At 37.7% G+C, this 20,237-nt stretch overlaps 1 protein-coding gene across 1 annotated transcript in view; it reads right to left on the bottom strand.

Moving 5' to 3' along the window:
- Nucleotides 1–20,237, bottom strand: part of NCOR1 (nuclear receptor corepressor 1) — a 64,145-nt gene that overhangs the window by 5,680 nt on the left and 38,228 nt on the right. Inside the window, exons 19-43 of the mRNA XM_035343438.1 lie at nucleotides 19,917–20,043; nucleotides 18,934–19,489; nucleotides 17,210–17,336; nucleotides 16,739–16,934; nucleotides 14,336–14,509; nucleotides 13,320–13,480; nucleotides 12,811–12,931; nucleotides 12,609–12,710; nucleotides 12,015–12,109; nucleotides 11,391–11,559; nucleotides 10,682–10,822; nucleotides 9,626–9,709; nucleotides 8,865–9,121; nucleotides 8,112–8,472; nucleotides 7,360–7,584; nucleotides 6,431–6,640; nucleotides 5,393–5,542; nucleotides 4,642–4,815; nucleotides 4,003–4,168; nucleotides 3,237–3,733; nucleotides 2,661–2,789; nucleotides 1,936–2,093; nucleotides 1,465–1,688; nucleotides 896–1,033; nucleotides 226–368 (exon numbers count right to left, since the gene is read on the bottom strand). Coding sequence (XP_035199329.1) covers nucleotides 226–368; nucleotides 896–1,033; nucleotides 1,465–1,688; nucleotides 1,936–2,093; nucleotides 2,661–2,789; nucleotides 3,237–3,733; nucleotides 4,003–4,168; nucleotides 4,642–4,815; nucleotides 5,393–5,542; nucleotides 6,431–6,640; nucleotides 7,360–7,584; nucleotides 8,112–8,472; nucleotides 8,865–9,121; nucleotides 9,626–9,709; nucleotides 10,682–10,822; nucleotides 11,391–11,559; nucleotides 12,015–12,109; nucleotides 12,609–12,710; nucleotides 12,811–12,931; nucleotides 13,320–13,480; nucleotides 14,336–14,509; nucleotides 16,739–16,934; nucleotides 17,210–17,336; nucleotides 18,934–19,489; nucleotides 19,917–20,043 — 4,885 coding nt within the window. The remainder of the gene's footprint in view (nucleotides 1–225; nucleotides 369–895; nucleotides 1,034–1,464; nucleotides 1,689–1,935; nucleotides 2,094–2,660; nucleotides 2,790–3,236; nucleotides 3,734–4,002; nucleotides 4,169–4,641; nucleotides 4,816–5,392; nucleotides 5,543–6,430; nucleotides 6,641–7,359; nucleotides 7,585–8,111; nucleotides 8,473–8,864; nucleotides 9,122–9,625; nucleotides 9,710–10,681; nucleotides 10,823–11,390; nucleotides 11,560–12,014; nucleotides 12,110–12,608; nucleotides 12,711–12,810; nucleotides 12,932–13,319; nucleotides 13,481–14,335; nucleotides 14,510–16,738; nucleotides 16,935–17,209; nucleotides 17,337–18,933; nucleotides 19,490–19,916; nucleotides 20,044–20,237) is intronic.

Here is a 20,237-nt window from a genome sequence, read left to right on the forward strand (position 1 = left end):
CTTCTAAACATTTACATCTCTCAAATTAAATATTAAAATGCTTAAATGCAACAGTTTACATACATCAGCATAAAAAATAAATCTTACAGCTATTCAGTTGTATATGTTTTTACATTAATAGATTAATATTCAGTCACGCTATTTGTAATATTTAGGTTAGAACACCTATGGACAACAGTCACATAGAGCTTAAGTTGCAAAAATTCATTGAAAAGTCCTACATACCCATGTCCGAGTCGCCTCCACCAGATGAGTTCAGCTTTCGAAATATCTCCTGTTTCTTGGACTTCACCATTGGTGACGTATTCTCAAGCTTGGTGAAAAACGAAGGCAGGTAGCTTATGCTACCTGGAGAGCGAGAGTCAGTCCTGCCAAGACCAACATGTGTCAAAGTAAGAGAACATTTTTCACACTGTACATTTAAGCCTTTCAAAAAGCAATCAATGGCACATACTTCCAACATGCATATGCTTTAAGATCATTTTTCCTAAACCTTTTTTTTAGGGACCAGAACAATATAATGACTGTCCCAAAACACCTTCATTTTCAAGATTTAAGATTCTAAAGCTCACAGAAAAAGCAACAATGTCATTGCCTGTGCTGGAGAGTGGTACAGAGATGATGCACTCAAACAGTTCAGGGGTGTCTATTTCTGCCTTGCAACATGCATGCTGGCTAAAGTTTTAACTGTATATTGGTGGGTGGCTACATTTTTAAGCTAGAAGCCCAAATAGTCATCCCAGCTGTTCCTCCAATTTCATCCTCCTTATTATGAACAGCAATTAAAAACTTGCCTCTGATAACAGAGGAAGATTGCTTAAATGATTTTTTAATAAAGATAGTTTGCAGTCAAGTGATCCAGAATAATGCTTTTAAACTTCAGTTTTACACATACCTCTGTTCAGTAGGCTCAGTTCTTTGGGAAAGCAATAGAACGTTTTCCTGTTTCTCATGTACAACTGGGACCTGAGGTGGCGAGATTGGCTCATAGGGCTCTGAAGAAACATGACTCCTCTCCGGAGATTTTCCAGGTCTACATTTAGAATTCAGAGACAGGTAAGTACTCTTAATACATGTAACAGAGCAGTTAACACACACAATTGCATTCCAGTAGTTATAAAACTGTATTTCTAGTTATGTGTGTTACATGTTTTAGTATGTTTGATCATCTTAAAGAGATAACATTGATTTGTCCACAATGATTCTGTGAATTTCTTCCACAAAGTTCTAAGTGATTAAAAACTTTTAACTCCTCTACGGATTGGAAATTAAGCATTAATAGTGAAGAGAAAATGTTTATATTATGGAGCTAAGCAGTTGTCAAAACCAGTGCAAGTCATTGCCTAAAAAAGGACCAAAGGATACTGCTATTTCTGATCTACATAAAGATTACTGCACTAGCTTTTGTAAATATTGTACTTGTGAACTAATTATATTTACAGTTAAACCAAATACATGCATTACCTTCCCCGGGACTTGTCAGACAGATTTTCAGGTGACACTCTAGCACCTGGCCGCTGATGGTGGACAGACTGCGACTGTGACTCAGGGCTGTAGCGACTTGATGTCTTTGCTCGGGTAGAAACAGGCGCTGGAGCAGGGGTGGAGTTCTGGAATGTAGTGGTGGGAGGCTGCAAAGGGGCCTGAGAAGCTGCTTGGTTGCGAGCGAAGTCTTGTGTAATAATTTGCTGATTGTGGTCAAAAAAAGGGAAAGGAAATTTTGGTCAGACATTGGCTACAGCATAGTGTTCAGTATTTGTGAACTAGATGAATATGAGACTAATTGCAACAAATGAGAAAATAAGTTCAGACATTATTGTATAATATCCCCAATACCAAGTCTGTAATTATTATTTTTATTAATGTTCCAAACCTTGTTTTCATAATCAAAGCATAACTTTTCACATCTGAAAAGATGTACACAGATAAACCTACACAGATGTGATCAGCAAGGGTGATAAGTCGATGGGTTCTGGGCACATGTGCCATCCCTTCTGCTTGGGAGGAAGGAGGTGGAGGTTGTTGGGGTGAAGGAGGTTCCTGTTGTGTCCTATAACGGTGAATCGGCCCCTCATATTGCCTGTTTGGGTCATCTAGTTGAAGAACAAAAGGCCAGTTTGTTACAAAGGTATTACTGAAGCTTCAAGGTTTTAAAGTTCCGTGCTTACAAATTTAAAACAATTGGTATTTATATAATAGATTTAAGGCATCATGTGTAATGAACACCTTTTCCCCTCCACATATAGGCCCTGGACTTTCGAAGGTATAAACCTTAATTCCACAGTGTTGGGGAATTCCAGCTCATTTCTCATCTGCAAACTGTACTGTAGTAGTCTGAGCTTTACTAAGAGATTAAAAAAAATGTGGACATCAACACCAACACACAGTAATTTTAAATAATACATTCAAAATAAATTTGTTATTGTATCAGCCAGGTTGTAATGTAAAGGAGCTGTTCAATGCCAAGTGACAGTTTCAATATATTTGCTCAAGCTTTTCCACAGATCTCTGCAGCCACATAACTCCAGCAGAAGTTTCTGAAAAGTTAAGAATGTGACTTACAGTGACTTAAAGACTCCCGACATATTTTAATTATATTTTGAGTTCATGGTAAATATAAACAAGATAATTGCCAGCACATTTGCCTATGATCAACTTACTCTCTGCCTGGCTTGGTTTAGGTGTCTCTTGTTGATAGGACTGTAGCTTTTCTTGAGTGGGTACAGGTGAATTTGCAGGGCTAATCACCTCAATGGCATCTCCAGGAGCTTCATACCGGTGGGAAGATACTGTATATAAAGCAAAGATTGCGCAATAAGGATTGAATATCATTTAAGATTTTGGTTGCCTATATGTAGCAACACTAGTTTTCCTTTAAAACAACATCAGTGAAGTGGAAGTCAAAACGGTCTCATGAGAACCACAGTGAAACAAGTATTTCCATAAAGCAGCGTTCCAATGTAAATTCAGTAATTTTACATTTCCTGACTTCTGATATAGTTCGTTTTATTATCCTGCATTTCACAATGCAGCATGGAACCTAAATAAAGCAATCAACTAAATTTTACAAGAATCTTCAGTCACTGCACTATATTCAAAAACTGTATTTGCCTATCAAGCATCTGATTTGTGCAGAGCTGAGCATTTTATCATTAAAAATCAGAATCATTTCACATTTTATTATCTCCCTAAAAGGCTAAGACAGCAAAGAAGTAGGTAGTTACTAAGATACGTACAACTACTGGAAGAATCTGAACTTTGAGAGCCCCTATCTCGTGCATCCTTGTCTGAAGCAATCTGTCGAGTGATGATCACATCTATGAAGTTAGCAGCAGTAATTGTGGTCTTTCCTCGAGTTCTCAGCTCTTCCTCGTACCTGGATTTAGGAGGAGGTCCTTTTTCTTTACCAGCCTCTGAATAGACTACTGATGAAGACTGTCCTTGGGACTTGCCACCAGAAAAATTTGCAGATGTATAGGGGCACTGGACAGGCCTCTTTTCTACCTCCAGTGTTTTCTGTTCCATCTGCGTCTGCTCAGTAACCACAGCTGACCTGCGTCCCATATTCTCTTCTATCCTGGTTCCTTCATGCTTGTTCTCCTTTGCTTTGGCAACTTCCATCTGAGGAGCAGAGGCTGCAGCATCTACTAGCGCCGCAAGGGCATCAGCAGCAGTATTGTAGCGCGAAGCAGGCAACCCTTGAGTTATGGAGGGAGCTCCAGGGGTGAGCTGCCTGTTGGCAAACATTGAATATTCCAAATTATATCACATGAAAAAGGACCAGAGCCATTTACTGAGTAAAACAAAGCAAAGCTTTTGTGATACTAACTTCTATCCAAACTGGACTTGGTACAAATGGACAGGATCATTTTCAATAAATTAAAGAGCCAGACAACTGTGGTATATCCTTGTTTCTTAGGATCTTCCTCAGACTAAATAGACCTTTTAATAAGCTCAAGTATTACAACAGATATTTCTGGGACAGTAACATAAGAAACATACATGATACGGAGCTGAGCAGCAGGATCCAAAGGTGTGATTACACTTGTCCCATTGGTTCCTTGAAAAATACTAGGCCTTTGCTGCAGTATGTTTTCCTGGCTTCTAACTGAAGGGGATGGGGACCGAACATATCCATGACTACCAGGTCTGCCAGGCTGCTCTGTACCTGCAGAAAATAAAGCAGAGGAGGAAAAAAACAAATATACATATAAGTCACTCTTATAACAATGCAGGATACGTATAACAACGTATCAATGCTTTCTCCTCCACATCCTTTTCCAATTGTCTCCATCACTCTATATGCAGTTGTATATGTTAAGGATTTAAATAGGAGCATTCTGTTTACAATGCTTTAAATGAGGTGTCAGTAGTGATTCACACCATTCCCTAGGTACTACATCACTATGACAAAGACGAAGAAGCCTGAAACTTGAAGTCTCCATTACGAACAGAACTGCCAGGTGCTAGAAACCTTCCTTAAGTGTAGGCTAAATCAAACAACACTCTGTAACGTGTTAATAAGCTGCATGTTGCTTATGGGCAATATAGAAAATGCAGATATATATTGGATATAGGTGGATATAGAAAATAGTTACAGTCTACAATTAGACTGTTCCAAATGTAACAATGCGCACTCACCTGGTCGAAGATAAAGTTCAGCAGGGACTGAAGTTATTCTCTCCCTCTCTCGTTCACGTTCTCTCTCCCGCTCTCGTTCTCGTTCCCTCTCCCTCTCCCGTTCCTTCTCTCTCTCTCTTTCCCGTTCCCTTTCAGCATTTGCAGCTGCAGAAGCTGCCAAGTGTGTAGGGTGTCCTGGAACATCCACAAGAGAAAACATTTCAAGTAGCAAAAACAGATATTAAAGTTAAGCATAATTTGATGCAAACACTCTCCAATACATTCTGCCATCCAACTTCAACAAATTTCCCAAATCCATTTTCATTCCAGTGAAGTCTATCTACTTAATTAAGGAAGGCAAAAGCTTAACACAGTGGTCAGCGGAAGGTTCAACTAGCAGTTTTTTACTCAAGTGGTTTCTATACAGTTAGAAACTAGCTAGCTTATAGACCCAAATTCCAGTCTTTAATACACAGTATGAGGTTAGTGAACCAATAACTAAATGACTATTAATGAAGATCTGACAGAACGAGGCAAATTCTGAATTTGTCAGTGCTCCTTCAGCTGCTACTACAACAATACAGATTATAATTTGAAAAAACAAAACAAAACAAAAAACTTTGCTATCCATGTGAGAAGTGCACAGAAATAGCACTTCCTGACAAAACAAGCCATAATGTTAATGACAGCTTAATAAAGAATAAATTGGTCAACTATCTCTGTATGTCAGATGGTTAGAGACATCATAAAATCAAATAGTAATAGCTTGTACCTGGTGACAGAGAAGCAGGATTGTAAGGCCTGGGAGGGAACGTAAGCTGAGTACCAGGGATATAAGTAATCCTCTCCATGGGTGGTGTGCTTGTTCCTCCAGGATGAGGCACTAATATAGTGGGAGCCATATTGTTCAGGTCAATAATTCCTGTTAGGAGATGACACACAAGAACAACCTTTCAAGGACAGACCAGAGGTCCACACATTATATATTCTGTTAATTAATAAATGCTTAGTGGAAAATGTATCTGGTAGTCAGCAATTTAGGAACACACTAAATCAGAATTTGCATTTATAGCAATCCCTTTAATTGTCCTTCATAAAAAGATACACTTAACCTCTTCTGAATAATCCCATCTATTAGCAAAACAGTATTACATGCCATCATTCACTCCCTTTTCCAGATCTCTTATATTTATAAAATAAAATGTAACATTGAAATTCACAGGTACCCACTGGTACTCCAATATAACTTCCCCTACTATGAAAAACACACACTTAACTCTTCTTTTCCAACCAATTAAATGACTAATATCTTATTCTGAAGATAATTAGTCCTACTGGACTAATTCCTTCACTTTTATCACCTTCCTTTCTTCCAAAAACTATCAAAACTGATTTAAATGACAGAGAGATTGTCACATCCAGTAACTAAACGGGTAGTTCAGCTACTTCCTGTTATTCCTGGGAGAATGCCATGTAACCCCAGGGATTCATAACTATTCACTTATTATTTTGTTCCAATATTGGAACATTTCAATGTGAAACTCTTCAAAATTATGTCCCATTAGAAAACCCCTTCACAGAAGTCTAAACCTCTCCTAAACCTCTCCACAGTGAACAGAGTTGCAAAAAATTGCTTTTTTTTTGGTTGCTGTTTGGATGTGTGGTGGTGTTTTTTTTCCTCAATGGTCTTATCTTTTAAAAGTATCACTTTTGAGTTTTGATAATTTATCAGCTCCTTCAGCTTCTCTGCCAAGCCATACCACATTATCTATAATATGCTTTAAAGACTATCAGAAAAACACGGGTATACCTCTTGCTCCCGCATATGGGAGAGCTAAAGTTTGCTCTCTAGGAGATAATCCTCTGGTTACATCAGGACGTAAATTGACTTGCATCTGCTGTGAGGTAATGTAGTCATTTAGGATTGTCTGTCGTGTATTCTCCATTGCGTAAAGCTGATACTGACTTGGGTAGCCTGGGGTAGGTGAGAGCTGCCTTTGGAACAGGTAAGCAGCAGCAGCTGAGGATGAAGGAGGAAAAAGATTTAGTACTCAAAATACAGAACTGAAGTTTCAATTGAAAGTGCTATCAATTCTCTCTAGCCAGCACCAAATGGATCAAAATAGCATTTTAATACTAATATTTTATTGAATTTATGCACTGTACATGGGCAGAAAAATCTAAGCAATCTACTCTCCAAGAGGAGAGAGTTGAATAAAATTGCGAAGTTCTGAAATAACTAAAGAAGGTTAAAATACCTTACAAAGGTAGACTGATAGATATGTTAAAAGGAAGTCTGCTGTATTTAATATCATCAGGGATAACCTGGTAATCCCTCTGTGATCAGAGGAGTCATAATTACACTTTCATTCTGTAGTATCTTCCACATCCCTTTTTGCATTTTCCTGAAATCTTTTAATACTTATTTGAAAAATAATTATTAAAAGATTTCAGATACTTATTTGAAAAAAGATTTCAAATACTTATTTGAAAAACTTCTTTTTTTCCTTCTATTAAACAGAAGTGATCTGGCATCTTCTAGATGAAAGTTACAGTATTAAACAAGAATATTTTTCTAAGTTTCCTTTTCTTGGTTTGGTTAGATATCAAATCACAACAGCGTATATAAGCCCTTATATCTGCCTATCAATAATTATCTTTTAAAGGCATCTTTTCTGTGCAAAGCATACAATATTTCTAAAACCAAACAAACCAAAAACAAGACACAAACATATTTACCAGGATCCAGAGCCCTGTGAAATGGTATAGCAGGATCTAAGTGAGGAGGGAGGTGACTCCTATAGACTTCAGGAGTAGCTCCTCTATGATGAGGGTCAAAAGGACTGTGAGCCACTACAGGATCAACCCCTGGGACTGGAGATTTTGCTGGCACGCTCTCTCTCTGTGTTGGAGTAAGTGTGTTTTTCCTTTCATGATTTGCTGGCTTCCCAGAAGATATTCCAGCTAACAAAAACAAGGAAAAAAAAAACTGAAAACACTTATTTTCAATAGAAGATTCAGCGTTAAGTACACACTGGCTCACAAGGCACGTTCTAAAGGGCCCTGCAATTTGCTACAATAAATCACAGAAAGCATTTTATATCATAAACTCTCTGGTTAAAAATGTAAATCCTAGAACTACAATTGATTGCACATACTATTTTTCTCTTCTAGAGGCTTATATAACACAGGAATAGCTTCTGCCCTCAAAATATTATGATTTTAGATAACTCTTTCAGTGTGATCCATAATCAAATGCAAATGGAGAATGAACTACTTTCCTACCTCCACGTTACGATACGGCAGATATTAATTTTCTTATTTCAACTAACAGCTAAGGCCTTCTTAAATTCCTTCTAACCACCCTCCAATTCAAGGGGAATCGTTAGAGTAAAACGTAAGTAGAAGAGATTACAGAAAATGGTTAAAATAATAAGTTTAAAATGAAAGTTTTCAAAGTTCTTTTATTACTCTGGATCAAAATAACATACCCTCACTAACTCTATTCATCATAGGTGAACTCCTGGACATTGGACTCTGATAGTTCACAGGTGTTCTCCGTGCATTGGTATCATCATATATCCCAGGGCTCAGCTGTGATTTAGGAGTTTCATGAAGAGTTGACCTGAGAACAGAGGGACCAGAGCTGACTACTGACGTGTGACGGGAACGTACTGCATCCCCGGTCTTCACATCTTCATATTTTCCTCGCTCCACCACCTTCACGTTTTCTGGCACCATTTCCAGCTGAGGCATTCCACGGGGCAGTTTACTTGGTCCAGTGATTAATGATTTTACATTGTGTTTGATGGCAGACTGGCCAGAATTGCTTTCATATTTTATGGGTGTACCCTGAAAAAAAAAAAAAAAAAAAAAAAAAGATCAGGTAAGATGTCCATGTTTCACTACTGCTTGAAAATTAATAATAATAAAATTTTAAAAATCATGTTCCTGACTGATAGGGTACTTCATTACTGCTATCACATCAGCACAGAATACAACTGGATCTTAGCCACTATTTCTTGTCAATTCTCTCACACGGGTTTGCAAGAGTGTTCCTTACAGGTGAAGTGTCAGGATTTTTCTCATACACAGAAGACATTTACATTTCATACACTGGTGTATTTCTTGAAAAGAAAACAGACAGAACACCCACACATTGAACGCTACTCAAATATCTGGAATTGATTCACTACTGAATATGTATGCAACTGTATGAGTCTAGCCATGCTTTTTAGGTTTACCTGAGATATGGAGCCTTCTATGATTGGCCTGGCTGTCTGCACCATTTCAGGAGTCTTGCGACTCTCCTGGCTTAACAGGTCCTGTCTTGGGATTTCATGGATGGAACGACCCATTTCTTTTATAGTAGTGACTCCATCATACGGTTTCCCTTTCGTAATGGCTCCTTCAAATGTCCTTATAGGAGGTGACTCTCTCTTAATCTGTTTAGGGTATTTCAAGCCTTCTTCAAAACTTTCAGTTGTTGCTCTTGGTGTGCCTTTTATAGGAAGAAAGAATCACATCAGGTGTATTAGTAATCACTAAGTCTCCTTTTTAATAAGCAGAGTAACTAACTACTCGAATTTTGTCTTGCAGGAGTCTATAGTATAACTACAATAGTAGTGAAGAAATATTCAAGTTACTGAAATTGTCCCAGGTTATTTCAGATGCCGAAATAAAGGCAATAACATACATCTTCAGAGGTCTGGGGAAGTACTAATATTAATTTAAAAACAAAAAGTAAAAGCATTGCTAATTACCAAGTATTCACATTAAAAAGTATCTATTTTCCAAAAAGAAAAACGCTGTTTACACATTTAGCTTTATATACAGTATATCTGAAAGCTGCTTATAGATAACTTATGCTCTGAAAGCAGTCTAATAAAACATGCTCTATCCTTAACACAGATACCATTCTTAATAAATAACAGTTTTAAGGTTCAGAAATCCAGATTTTTGGGAATGTAATTAAGGCTTGCCTTCTAAACCAGCAAAAGTTTACCTTGCATTATAGAGCCAGACAACACTGTTCTCTCTTTAAGTTCAGCATGTGGGCTACCCCTAGGCAGTGCACGGCAGATTAAACCTAAATTTAAAATGAGAAAATAGTTTAAACAACTAAAACAACATGTGTTCAACTCCCCCCCCAAACAAAACAAAACCCACTCTTCTTCTTACATACATTACAGATACTATCTGTAGTGCCCAGAGAGCCTTGCCTCATAAGCCCACAAAAGATGTAAGACAAGCCAAATGCACGAGCAACTTCAAAGCAGCACTGAATTTCTATATATGAGTAAGAGGTTTCTAAACTGTATTGTTCCATCTAATGAAGTTTTACACAAAATATCCTTTAAGGGCTATCCAAAGGTGGGACAAAATGCACTTTAGGAGTAAGAGTCCAGAGTTTAGGCAAGAAACATCATCTTGATATCTATATTTTTTAAGATAATCAGAAAAAAAGGTATAATGGCCCAACTTGACCTTTACAGTCTTAATTTGATTACAGTTTATTAAATCAAAATAATACTAGGGATGCCCTGAAGCAGGATACAGCAGCTGTACAAGTCTTCTGCTTGGCATTATCTAGGAGATTTATTGCAGGAATGCAAAAGGTCATACCAAAGTATGTACGTTACTGTGCCATAGCTGAGAAGCAATATTTAACTCAATGGCTGTGTCCATGGAGTCCATGCTAGTACGACTCAGAGCTACTTGAGCTCTGCAACAATCCACTGGGATTGTGAAGAGTCAGTTACTCCTCTTTGAAGATCTGACACATGCAAATGCCAGCTGAATCATGTGCAGTTATTGGAACATCCACCAACAAAAGAAACAGGAAAACCAGCGTCTACTCCAGTAATAACCCCAGCATGCTTCTATTGTAGTGGTTATTATAGATTTAAAGATTATTTAAATCTTATTAGATTTGGTTAATGGCCTAAGATATAAATCTAATTCCTCTTTTTGTTTGCCCCATAAACAATTCTAGATTATCTTAAAGTAATGCAAAAGACCTGAATAAAATGCAAAACAACTTAGGAGCAGCTGTTTTTACCTTCCAGTGGTGCAGACACTGGAGACTCCCGCATTGACATTCCTTGCTTTATATTTCCTTCCATTGTATCGTAACTTCTTTTTAAACTAATTTCATGACCAGTTCTTGGACTCCTAGTTCCTTCACGAACGTTTTTAATAGCTGGTAAAGTTTAGAGGAGTGTGGTTAGAAAATGTGCACAATAAAAAAATAGTCATGAGCATTACATTTAATGAGACCACAAAACACAAATGCTTTAATGACAACTTCAATGAGATAATGGAAACATTACATCTCAGCCTTAAAAAGATCTTTCATGGTTTGTTAAGTAACAGATTTGTTTGGTTACTCATGTATCAGTATTTCAACTGCAGTTCAAAGTTGAAGGATGTATTTCTTTTGAATTTAATACAGAACATTTTAAACTTGGTTGCTAAACCTTTCAAAATAATTTTTTTCCAGGAAAAACTGGAAATAAATGGCACAGAAATTAAATAGTTGAACTGTATTTTAACTACATAGTACAGGATACTCATCAGAACACAGACAATTTCTGGATCATTTTAATTCTTATACCCACAAAAATACATGTACGTCAGTACTTCTTCAGGATGGCACCCCAATGACTGATGTTTACACATTCAGAAGCAGATATACTTCAGCTACAGATTATAAAAGCAGAACCTGCTGCAGTCTTGACTTTAATCAAGTAGAATATATAAATACTCACCATCATAAGATAAAATATGCCCACTTTTGCCTTCATAAATAACATGGCCTTTGGCTGAAGCTTCCTCCCGGCACTTTTCTGGACTGCTGTCTTCTGTAGCTAGCCGGGTAATAGTTCCCTTCAATAATGCATCAGCTGCTATGCCAGACTGGGACAGAGCTGGTGTACCCTGCATTTAAATCAAATATAATTCAGAACATAATTATTTGTAAGCAGTTAGACACTTTGTAAATAAATAAATAAAACACTAGTGTTTAAATATGATGAGATGAAACAGCATTAAACAGGATCTGTGCAAGACTGGTTACAACTGATTGTAACATTTGAACTCAGGTGTGATGCTATTTTTCAAAGAAATTTCTAATAAGCCTTCAGTTAGCTATAACTAAAAGTTCTGGTGGTTTTATTTTAGAAATACAAAAATATTCAAATACATAAAGATGAAATCCTGACAACACTGACTTCAGTGATGATAGGATTTAACCATCTGATCATACTTCAACTTTTTTGAGGCAGTTCCTATTCTGTGAGGTTAATTTACTGTTTTTCGACATGCAAATATGTTCACAGTGATAGTGTAAATACATTATTTTGCTACAGCCTTCTCAGTAAGATGAAAAATACCTGAGTTATGGAGCCTCTCAAAGAAGGAATGGTCTCAACAGAAACTTTATTGGTTGGAGTTCCTCGTGTTATACTTCCCTCCTGTATTGTGGTACCTGATTTGAAAAAAAGACATCTGGATAAATAAGGGAATCAAAAAAATACAGCTATTTTACTTGACATAGAAACTCTTTTTTAATGAGAACTGTTAGTTTATACTGAAATACAGGGAAACTTTCAGCTTGTTAATAGTGTGCATTTGAGACAGCTAAATTATTTCCCCTTTTGACTAAGCCTTTTACATCACGCGAAGCTGTTAATCCATGGTATTTAGTTTCCTTTCTTTTGATGTATTTATATCTTGCACAAGTATTGCTATGTGTATGTCCAACAATTTAGTTTTGAAACTGGCATGTCTTGAAACAAATGTTTTTAAATGAGACATGCAGACAGGAGGAGCTGTTACAAAAACACATGTACACATGCCTTGGAAAAGAGGGAGCAGATTAATCCTTTAATACTTAATAACAACACTTCAGTAGTTTGGGCTCCAGTTCTCCCAGTTTCATCAGGCTCTGACAAAGTTTCTTTCTTAAGCTGTATGACTGACTTTACCTCGAACCACACCTTCATGTTGTGCCCTGACCAGGAGTCCCTCAGGCTGGGAATTCTGACTTCTGGGAGAGAATTCTTCTTGTTTAATATAGGGCAGGGAAGCTATTCAGAAAAAAAAAAGAAAAGAAAAGAAAACCTCTCCTTAATTATAAGTTATTAAATAGTCTATAAAAAAAATGCACGTCAGCTTTTCTTTTCTTACCAGCTTTGGCTGACTCCTGCTGCCTTGGCAGCCCAAGAGATATAGAGCCCACTGATGGTTTTGCTGTTTCTTGGGTATAGGAAGCTTGACTATGAGATGTTAAGTAAGTGCCAGGTGTCCCCTGAAACAACATATTATGTTAATTTTTGTTTCTGGAATGCAGATTCACTTCTATGTTTAAAGGAGACTGCTAATACTACTACGGATCCTAAAATGCTACAGAACACTGCTGCAAAATATCAAAGTGCAAAACAACAGGACTCTAGAGTCACTGTTAGTTCAGAGATGCAGTTTACCTAAACTGGACATCCTCACCTGTGCTACTAAATGTAAACAACCGCAGCGTGTTCTATTTTATAAAGCATCTGTAACTCCTGGACTTTTAGTGGTGACGTACAGGTCTTAAATGTTTATGCTGTGAACATGTAACTGAGTACAAGATACTGATGGTTGGTGAAATGGCGGAAAAAATGTTATAAGCAGGGATTTTCAAGAAGTAGTTCTCTTACTTGTGAGATTGAGCCTCCCATGATAAACGAAGGTTTTTCTGATGGCACACTTGTTTTGGAGGATGGAATGAGTGGTGGTGGTGGTCTGGTAGGCCTGGTTGTTGGAAGGCGGACTCCTTCAGGTATATTGGTTATTACTTGGTGAGGAGCTGGCTGGAGAACTTAGGGAAGAACGTGCATAAAACAAAGTCTGTTTCAGTCTTATTAGTCATTAGAGATACAAAAAGAACCACAATAACACAGTTCACCTGACAATTTCCAACAGGAATAACGTCACAATAGCCAAAAGCTACCTAGCTGTATTTTCAACTCTGAAACTCACTATGGCCAAGTATATGCTGTGCACAGAAATTGATTAGGTAATACCTAACCTTGCACTGAAGTAAAAAAATGGTAAAATTGTACTGTAAAACTGCAAATTTAGAAAACTAAACTTTTAAAGCTAACAATACGGGGTACATTCATTTTCTGTTGTTTTTCTGTTGTTAAATAAAGCATTCTACTTTAAGAATAACTGAGGCAAGTATAATCTAAGCTTCACTGATTCTGTCTTTTCTCAGCATGACATTTTACTCTGAAGGCAGAAGCAATAATCCAAGTTTCAGAACTAAGATTTGCCAGTTATTTCACTATTTTATAGATCATTCAATATATAACATTACACAATTATTCAGAAACTTATGTCAAGCTTAACAGCAGCTCCCTTTTTCCTCAATTCTTCCTTCATAAGGTAACAGTATTTTCACTGAGCTGAAAAAAACTCTGCATGAATTTTTCCCTATGTTGTCCTAATACTTTTCAGATCATCTTAATTGCTTAATAAAATGCATGTTAGGTAGCTGATAAAGCAAACAAAACCAAACAAGAATACAGAACATCTATCTACATACACATAAAAAACCATACTATTCTGTTTGTTCACAAAAATGTTTAGAGACTAATTTGATACTACATAAAGTAACAGAATCTAGCTTCCAAAGTCTGTATATTGCTGTGCTACTAAAGCAAGTATTTACCTGGTGGGACACTGTAGCGAGCTGCGTTCATATCAGGCTGGGGAGAGGCTTTATTGACTTCTCTTGGAGACAGCCTGTATGGTGATGCTGACCTCGTTGCTGTATTTTGCACTTGTGCTTCCTGTTCTATTGCTCGTTTGACCTCAGCATAAGGCATATAGGCTACCGGTTTTCCTATGACAGTTAAAGAAAGAAGAACCCTAAGATTAGAAATCAGAGTCAAAAGGTCCAGTTTACCACAGAATTTTAACAAAGGGCTTATTACTATATCAGACTGTACTCAACAGGTACAAAAGTTTAATTACAAAGACAGGTTAAGACCAGAAAGGAAAGAATTAAATTCAAAATATCACTTGGCACTGAAGTAACTGAAAAATGCCAAGGTCAGGCATGTAGGCTCTCTCTGAATGAAAGGAATAAACATGTTGTTCTGCATGCTAAGGCATACGGATAGCAATTTTTGTACCACTTTCCTCTCTTACAATAGCATGCAACGCTACCAGAGGAAGGTAACTGTATTTAGTCCTCCTACGCTTTTGAGTAATCCAGATTTATGCATTTATTTCAAAATCAGTGAGTGATTGTGACACACATACACACACACACACACACACACGTAATCGTCCTGGAACACTCTCCTTGGCAAAGACTGCAGCATTTAAAATTATGTTACACGCTTGTATAAACCTATTTGTATAAACTCTCATGCTTTGTTGGTGAAAAACAGTAGCTGGTTCCTTTAACTCCTTTAAGTGAAATCTGTACTACTGACAAGATTTAATTTAAAGATTTCTTTCTAAATACTGTGCATTGGCCAGGTTTACACGCAAATTCAGCCAGACTTACATGCCAATTCCACCAGACAAAAAGCCTTCTTTTCTTCTTTGTTTGCCCACAGAAGCAACAAATCAAAGTTCAAATACCAGTATTGCCCGTCAATTGTGTTGAAAGGGAAACTATATTTGTATTGATTTTAGAAAACTAAAATCCAGTACCACAACTTCAAATTCCTTCCGTTTGGCAATAGACAATTTAAGTATTAAAAATTACAAGCCAGAACAAGTCTACCGCAGCTGGGAAACTACATCTTTTATCTCCACAGTTAAAGAAAGATGACTCTAGTCATTCCATAATAGCTTCATAAAGAAGCTTTTTACTCTTATATTTAATGATGAAGTATTTTGTAGCTTGTCAGAAGCCAATCAACAACACGCCCTTAAGTTTGACTAGATGCCCCGCAATACAGTCAATGGATGTGTATATTCCAGTGTATGCAATGCCAGATTTTTAAGCAGCCTGTGGGCTCTCTCCTACATACACGAGTGGATGGACAAGCTGGCATGCACAATGTATGTTAGGAAGTAGCTACTGCAATGATCTGATGGCACGTCAGCCTCTTTAGTTTGCAAATGAAGATGTCCAGACTTGTAGAACCCATTTACATTAACCATATTATCCCCCCTCACTGCTTCAGTAACACCCTTGATTTTTGCTGGCAGAGACTTGATATTAGAACTTTCCCACAGTTCATAATACAGTACTGTCAATGCCAAGAGTTATTCAGATAGTATTTTAGTTAAACTGTACTTTTAAGCATCCCCAGACTTTCTACCTAAAGAAGCAACTTCCAAAACCAGCAACCCTACACCCTCCCCCCTCAATCCACAAGTTCTCTTCTCACTATTGTAACAGGCAAAAAAAAATGATATGTTTCCTTCATTTCACTTTGGTAAAAGTAATTAAGATGAAGTGTTTTCACAGCATAATTTTAAAATTGTTGAGCATGTTAAGTACAAAGCACTCAAATTTCAAAGACCATGATAGTTTATACTGCTAACATTGTGGAGCCAACAGACACAATGCACAAGGATATTAAATCAAAGAACACACTGGTTTTATTTCCCAGTTACAGTGTTGTTTCTGGACCTATTCATTTTCCAGGAAAGAAAGTTAGGTATCTAGAGGTAACAGTTAAGCAAAGAGCTGGACCGCCCTTCATGGTGTGACAGGCTACAGCATGACAGTTTTAACATTCTTTTTTTAACATTCTTATTCCAGGGCTCAATTCACCAGGCTCTGGTGCAGTAAAACATTCCTCTTAATTGTATTCATTGTCCATTAGTAATTCTCTCTCAACTTCACCTTTAGTTTCCAAAAACTAAATTCTGATCTCACCCCAGTGGAGCCAGTTCTGCTTTATCTAAGGAGATTATAAGGTGGTTCCCCAACACTGTAACTGCAGCAGCATCTGTTATAATGGAGAGGTTCCTTCAATCAAGTCCTATCGGAAGATAACAATCAACAGTATGCTAAATTTTTCTTCTTAAACGTGGCAGACAGTGGAACATGCTGACATAAAATGCAGGGTTACCTCCATGACATGACAGATGTAAAACCACCTACCTTCCCACTCGACATTAGGGCTCTTGGAAGTGCCGCATGGGCTTACAGAACTTCGATACTCCATATCCAGCTGCTCTTGCCTCTGGCGTTGTTCTTCCAGCAGTGCTGACTCATGCATCGCTTTAATGTGCCGTTGATAGAGTGCATAACCACTCACTGGTGTTCCAACAGGAACAGTACAGGGACTGCAAGAAACCTACAAAGAGGGGAAGGTGTTAACATTGGGTACATTAATGCAGGTACTTACTAAAGTAACTGTCTTGTTCAATGGCTCCACTTCAGCAGGTGTATAGTGTATACATGAGCGTTTCAAATGGCCTGTGCCTGTTTTTAGGCTAACACTTGTGTATTTGTTTGTATTTAACTTAATTTACCCCTTAAAAGTATTATGATAACAAAGCAAACAATACATTTATTTTTTCTGCTTTAGTACTAGAGCTAGTTCTCAGGACAACATGTTCCTCCCCATACCATTGGTGGTATAACAGCAGCTCGGTGGTGAAGTTGTTGTAGGTCCATCTGCCCTTGCTTTATTGTAGGTGACACCAGTATTGATCCAGTGGGGTTTAACAGTGAGGGCTTTGACTCCCTGAAGATACTGGAATGAGAGAGAGAAGGAAGGGAAAAGTATCACCAAAAAGAACAAGATTAAACAACTTAAAAAAATACAGGCAAAAGTAAGCCTCTCAACTTCAAAAAAGAAAAAAAACTGGACAAATTAAAAAAAAAAAAATCAGAATCATGTTAAATCATGTTTTGTTTGTCCCAAAGCACATCTAGTAGAATAGGCAACAGATACTGCTACATCGTAAAATACAAAGAAATACCAGAAGAATTGTTCAGAATCTCGAAAACCAGAAATTCACGTATGCAGTTTCTATATATACAGTACTACCAGAATGCAACCTCCTTTATAAAGAATGCCTTGGGAAAAAAATAGATGGCAAGCACTAGATATATTTAGTCCATAGGAAATACATAAACAGTAGTGTAGTATACAACTGACTATTCCCACATGGAGGGCTAATACATTTTTGAAGTGGAAAGATGATGTCTGAAGAGGCAGAGGGTGCAGAAACACCACCAACTGCCCTCTTCAAAAGAGCACATGCAGAACAACGATACTGGATACTTTTGACATTTAACATCTATCCTCGGTACTGTGTGTATATTAAGACCACTGGGAAGGAGGGGGCATTGGCTCTGAAGCTACGCTATGGTTACACAGGAATTGCACCAACAGAACACTAAAAGATTTCATTTATCATCAGGGGTATGAACCATCTACTCCCAAAGATACAAAGGTTCCAAAGCAGCATTGTCCATTTAAAGCCCTGTCTACTCATGTGGGTTATCCACACTGTTTAGGGCTGAGTTCCCAGGAATGACTAGATGCATGCAGACACTGCTATACACTTTGAAGAAAGAGGTCGTCTACTTCTCAGGACATTTGTCTGTTAGTTTACAGACACAGGCTGGTAGGGGGTGAGAAATACCTTCCACGACTCTATTATTAAGAGTCTTCAAGAGATTGTTCTATCAGCTGATATAACATGGTTCAATGGCAGTAATTAAGTACAGGACTCTAGAGGGTATACAAGTAAATAAATGTGAAATGTAAAAAGAACTAAAATATGAGCATTTTATGCCCTTTGGTAATTGATTTTTAATTGAGTTGGTAATTGATTTTTAAGTGTCTGTGTACCAGACAACCATGCAGCAACAAAAGCTTCCCCTTCTCACCAGAAAATACCACAGTTGCTCATCTTGGAATCTCATGCCAGGAGCATCTTGAATCTTTTTTCATGCTTTGGCAAATTTTCAGTGTTTTAATAAGCTGCTGTCTTTTTCAAATGATTGTTTAACATGATTCCCATTCCCTGAACGGATCCCAAATGGCTCAATTTCCCTTATTCCCTAGCTTTCCAGGTAGTTGTGCTAGTTTGCTAACTACCCAGTCAATCACTATGGAATTTTGCCTTACTCTGCCTTAGAAGAGCTTTCTTTGGGCTTTTCGTCAGATTTTTTAATCAATATTTCCCTCTATTGCACTTCCAGCAAAGCCTCTTTAGAAATTCTTGCCATAGTAAAAACTCATAACAAAAATGTTGCAACTGATGACAGGCTTTGACCACTGTTAAGTAAAAACACTTTTTAAAGATGGCAATTTATGAATGCTAAACAATTAAACTCACCCTTGTCTGTCAGGCTCTCCATCAACTTCCTCATCAGCACTACAGGTAGCACTTGAATCATTATCTGAATGGGATTCTTGTCTTGCTGAGTTAACCTGTTGTGACAGACTATAGTCCATTTCCTCAGGTTCCGACTTCTCCTTGGGTTTCTCCATCTCCCTCTCTTTGGTATCACTCTCTATTTTCACTTGAATATTCTCCGGTAGCCTCATTTCCGTCTCTACAGGTTCTACTTTGGTGTGTACTGGAAGATTGAGCACAGGCTTAGCTTCAACTGCATGGCTTCTACTGTCAACATCCATAGGTTCTTCTGCCTCATTATTTATTTCTTCCTTAACCTGTGGCTCAGAGGTCTGACTTTCAGCTGTTGATACACTTTGGGCTGTTAAGGAAGGAGACGTGCTGGCTGCAGGTTTAACAGTAGATTCCTGTTCTGCTGCTGCCTCAGTGGTTATTTTCGAGGCAGCATTGTCAGGTGGAGTTTCTTCACTTGGTTTAGCAGGTTCTGCTGGAGTTGGAGATGGAGCACTTTCTGTATCGGAACTATTTTCAGCACCTGAAAAAAGTTTTAGAATAAAATAATCGGATGTATGTCTGCCGTCTCAAATCACAAGACAGTTGCCCAACTGTTTTACTGAGAGCATTAACTAACAAAGGTTACACATCTTTGATTCAACTTGCTTCAGCATGCACAACTTTTCAGCCACGTGCTGTTAATTTATCCTCTAGAAAACAGAATAATCAAAATAGCTCAAAATACTAAGCATTAGTATTTTCAGGCCACTCAATACTGAAAAAGCTTTTTCCCCCTCCTGCAACAACTAGTGAAAACAGATCAAACAATTAAAATCCAAATGATACACAGTATCTGAGCACCACATTATGAAGTGGAACAAAACTTTCAGATCATATCATTGACACAGACTAAACATGTCTGTCCCTCTCTTTCAGTGCATACAGGAGTTCTTTTCCCTGCAAGTTACCTTCACTGTCTTCTGGATTCTCTTCTTCGTTTGATGCTTCAATGTCTTCATCCTCCTGAGCTGACACAGTTGAAGCTACGCTCTCACACTGTGACACATCTCGCTCCTCACGGGGCCTTCGTGAAGACTGATAAATATACGGTATTTATATCATACTGAACATTTACAAGCTTTTGCTTTAACATGCATTTCCATTTATTAATCTCAGGCAAAAATAAAAGGCACCAAATCTCTGTTTAGCACATATTCATTCACAAGGGCATGCCCTTTCAACTTTTGTGCAGCTTTTGCTGTTTCTGACCAAAAATAAGTTTAGGAACA

This window comes from Oxyura jamaicensis, chromosome 19 (assembly GCF_011077185.1).
Source record: "Oxyura jamaicensis isolate SHBP4307 breed ruddy duck chromosome 19, BPBGC_Ojam_1.0, whole genome shotgun sequence".
Classification (NCBI taxonomy): Eukaryota; Metazoa; Chordata; class Aves; order Anseriformes; family Anatidae; genus Oxyura; species Oxyura jamaicensis.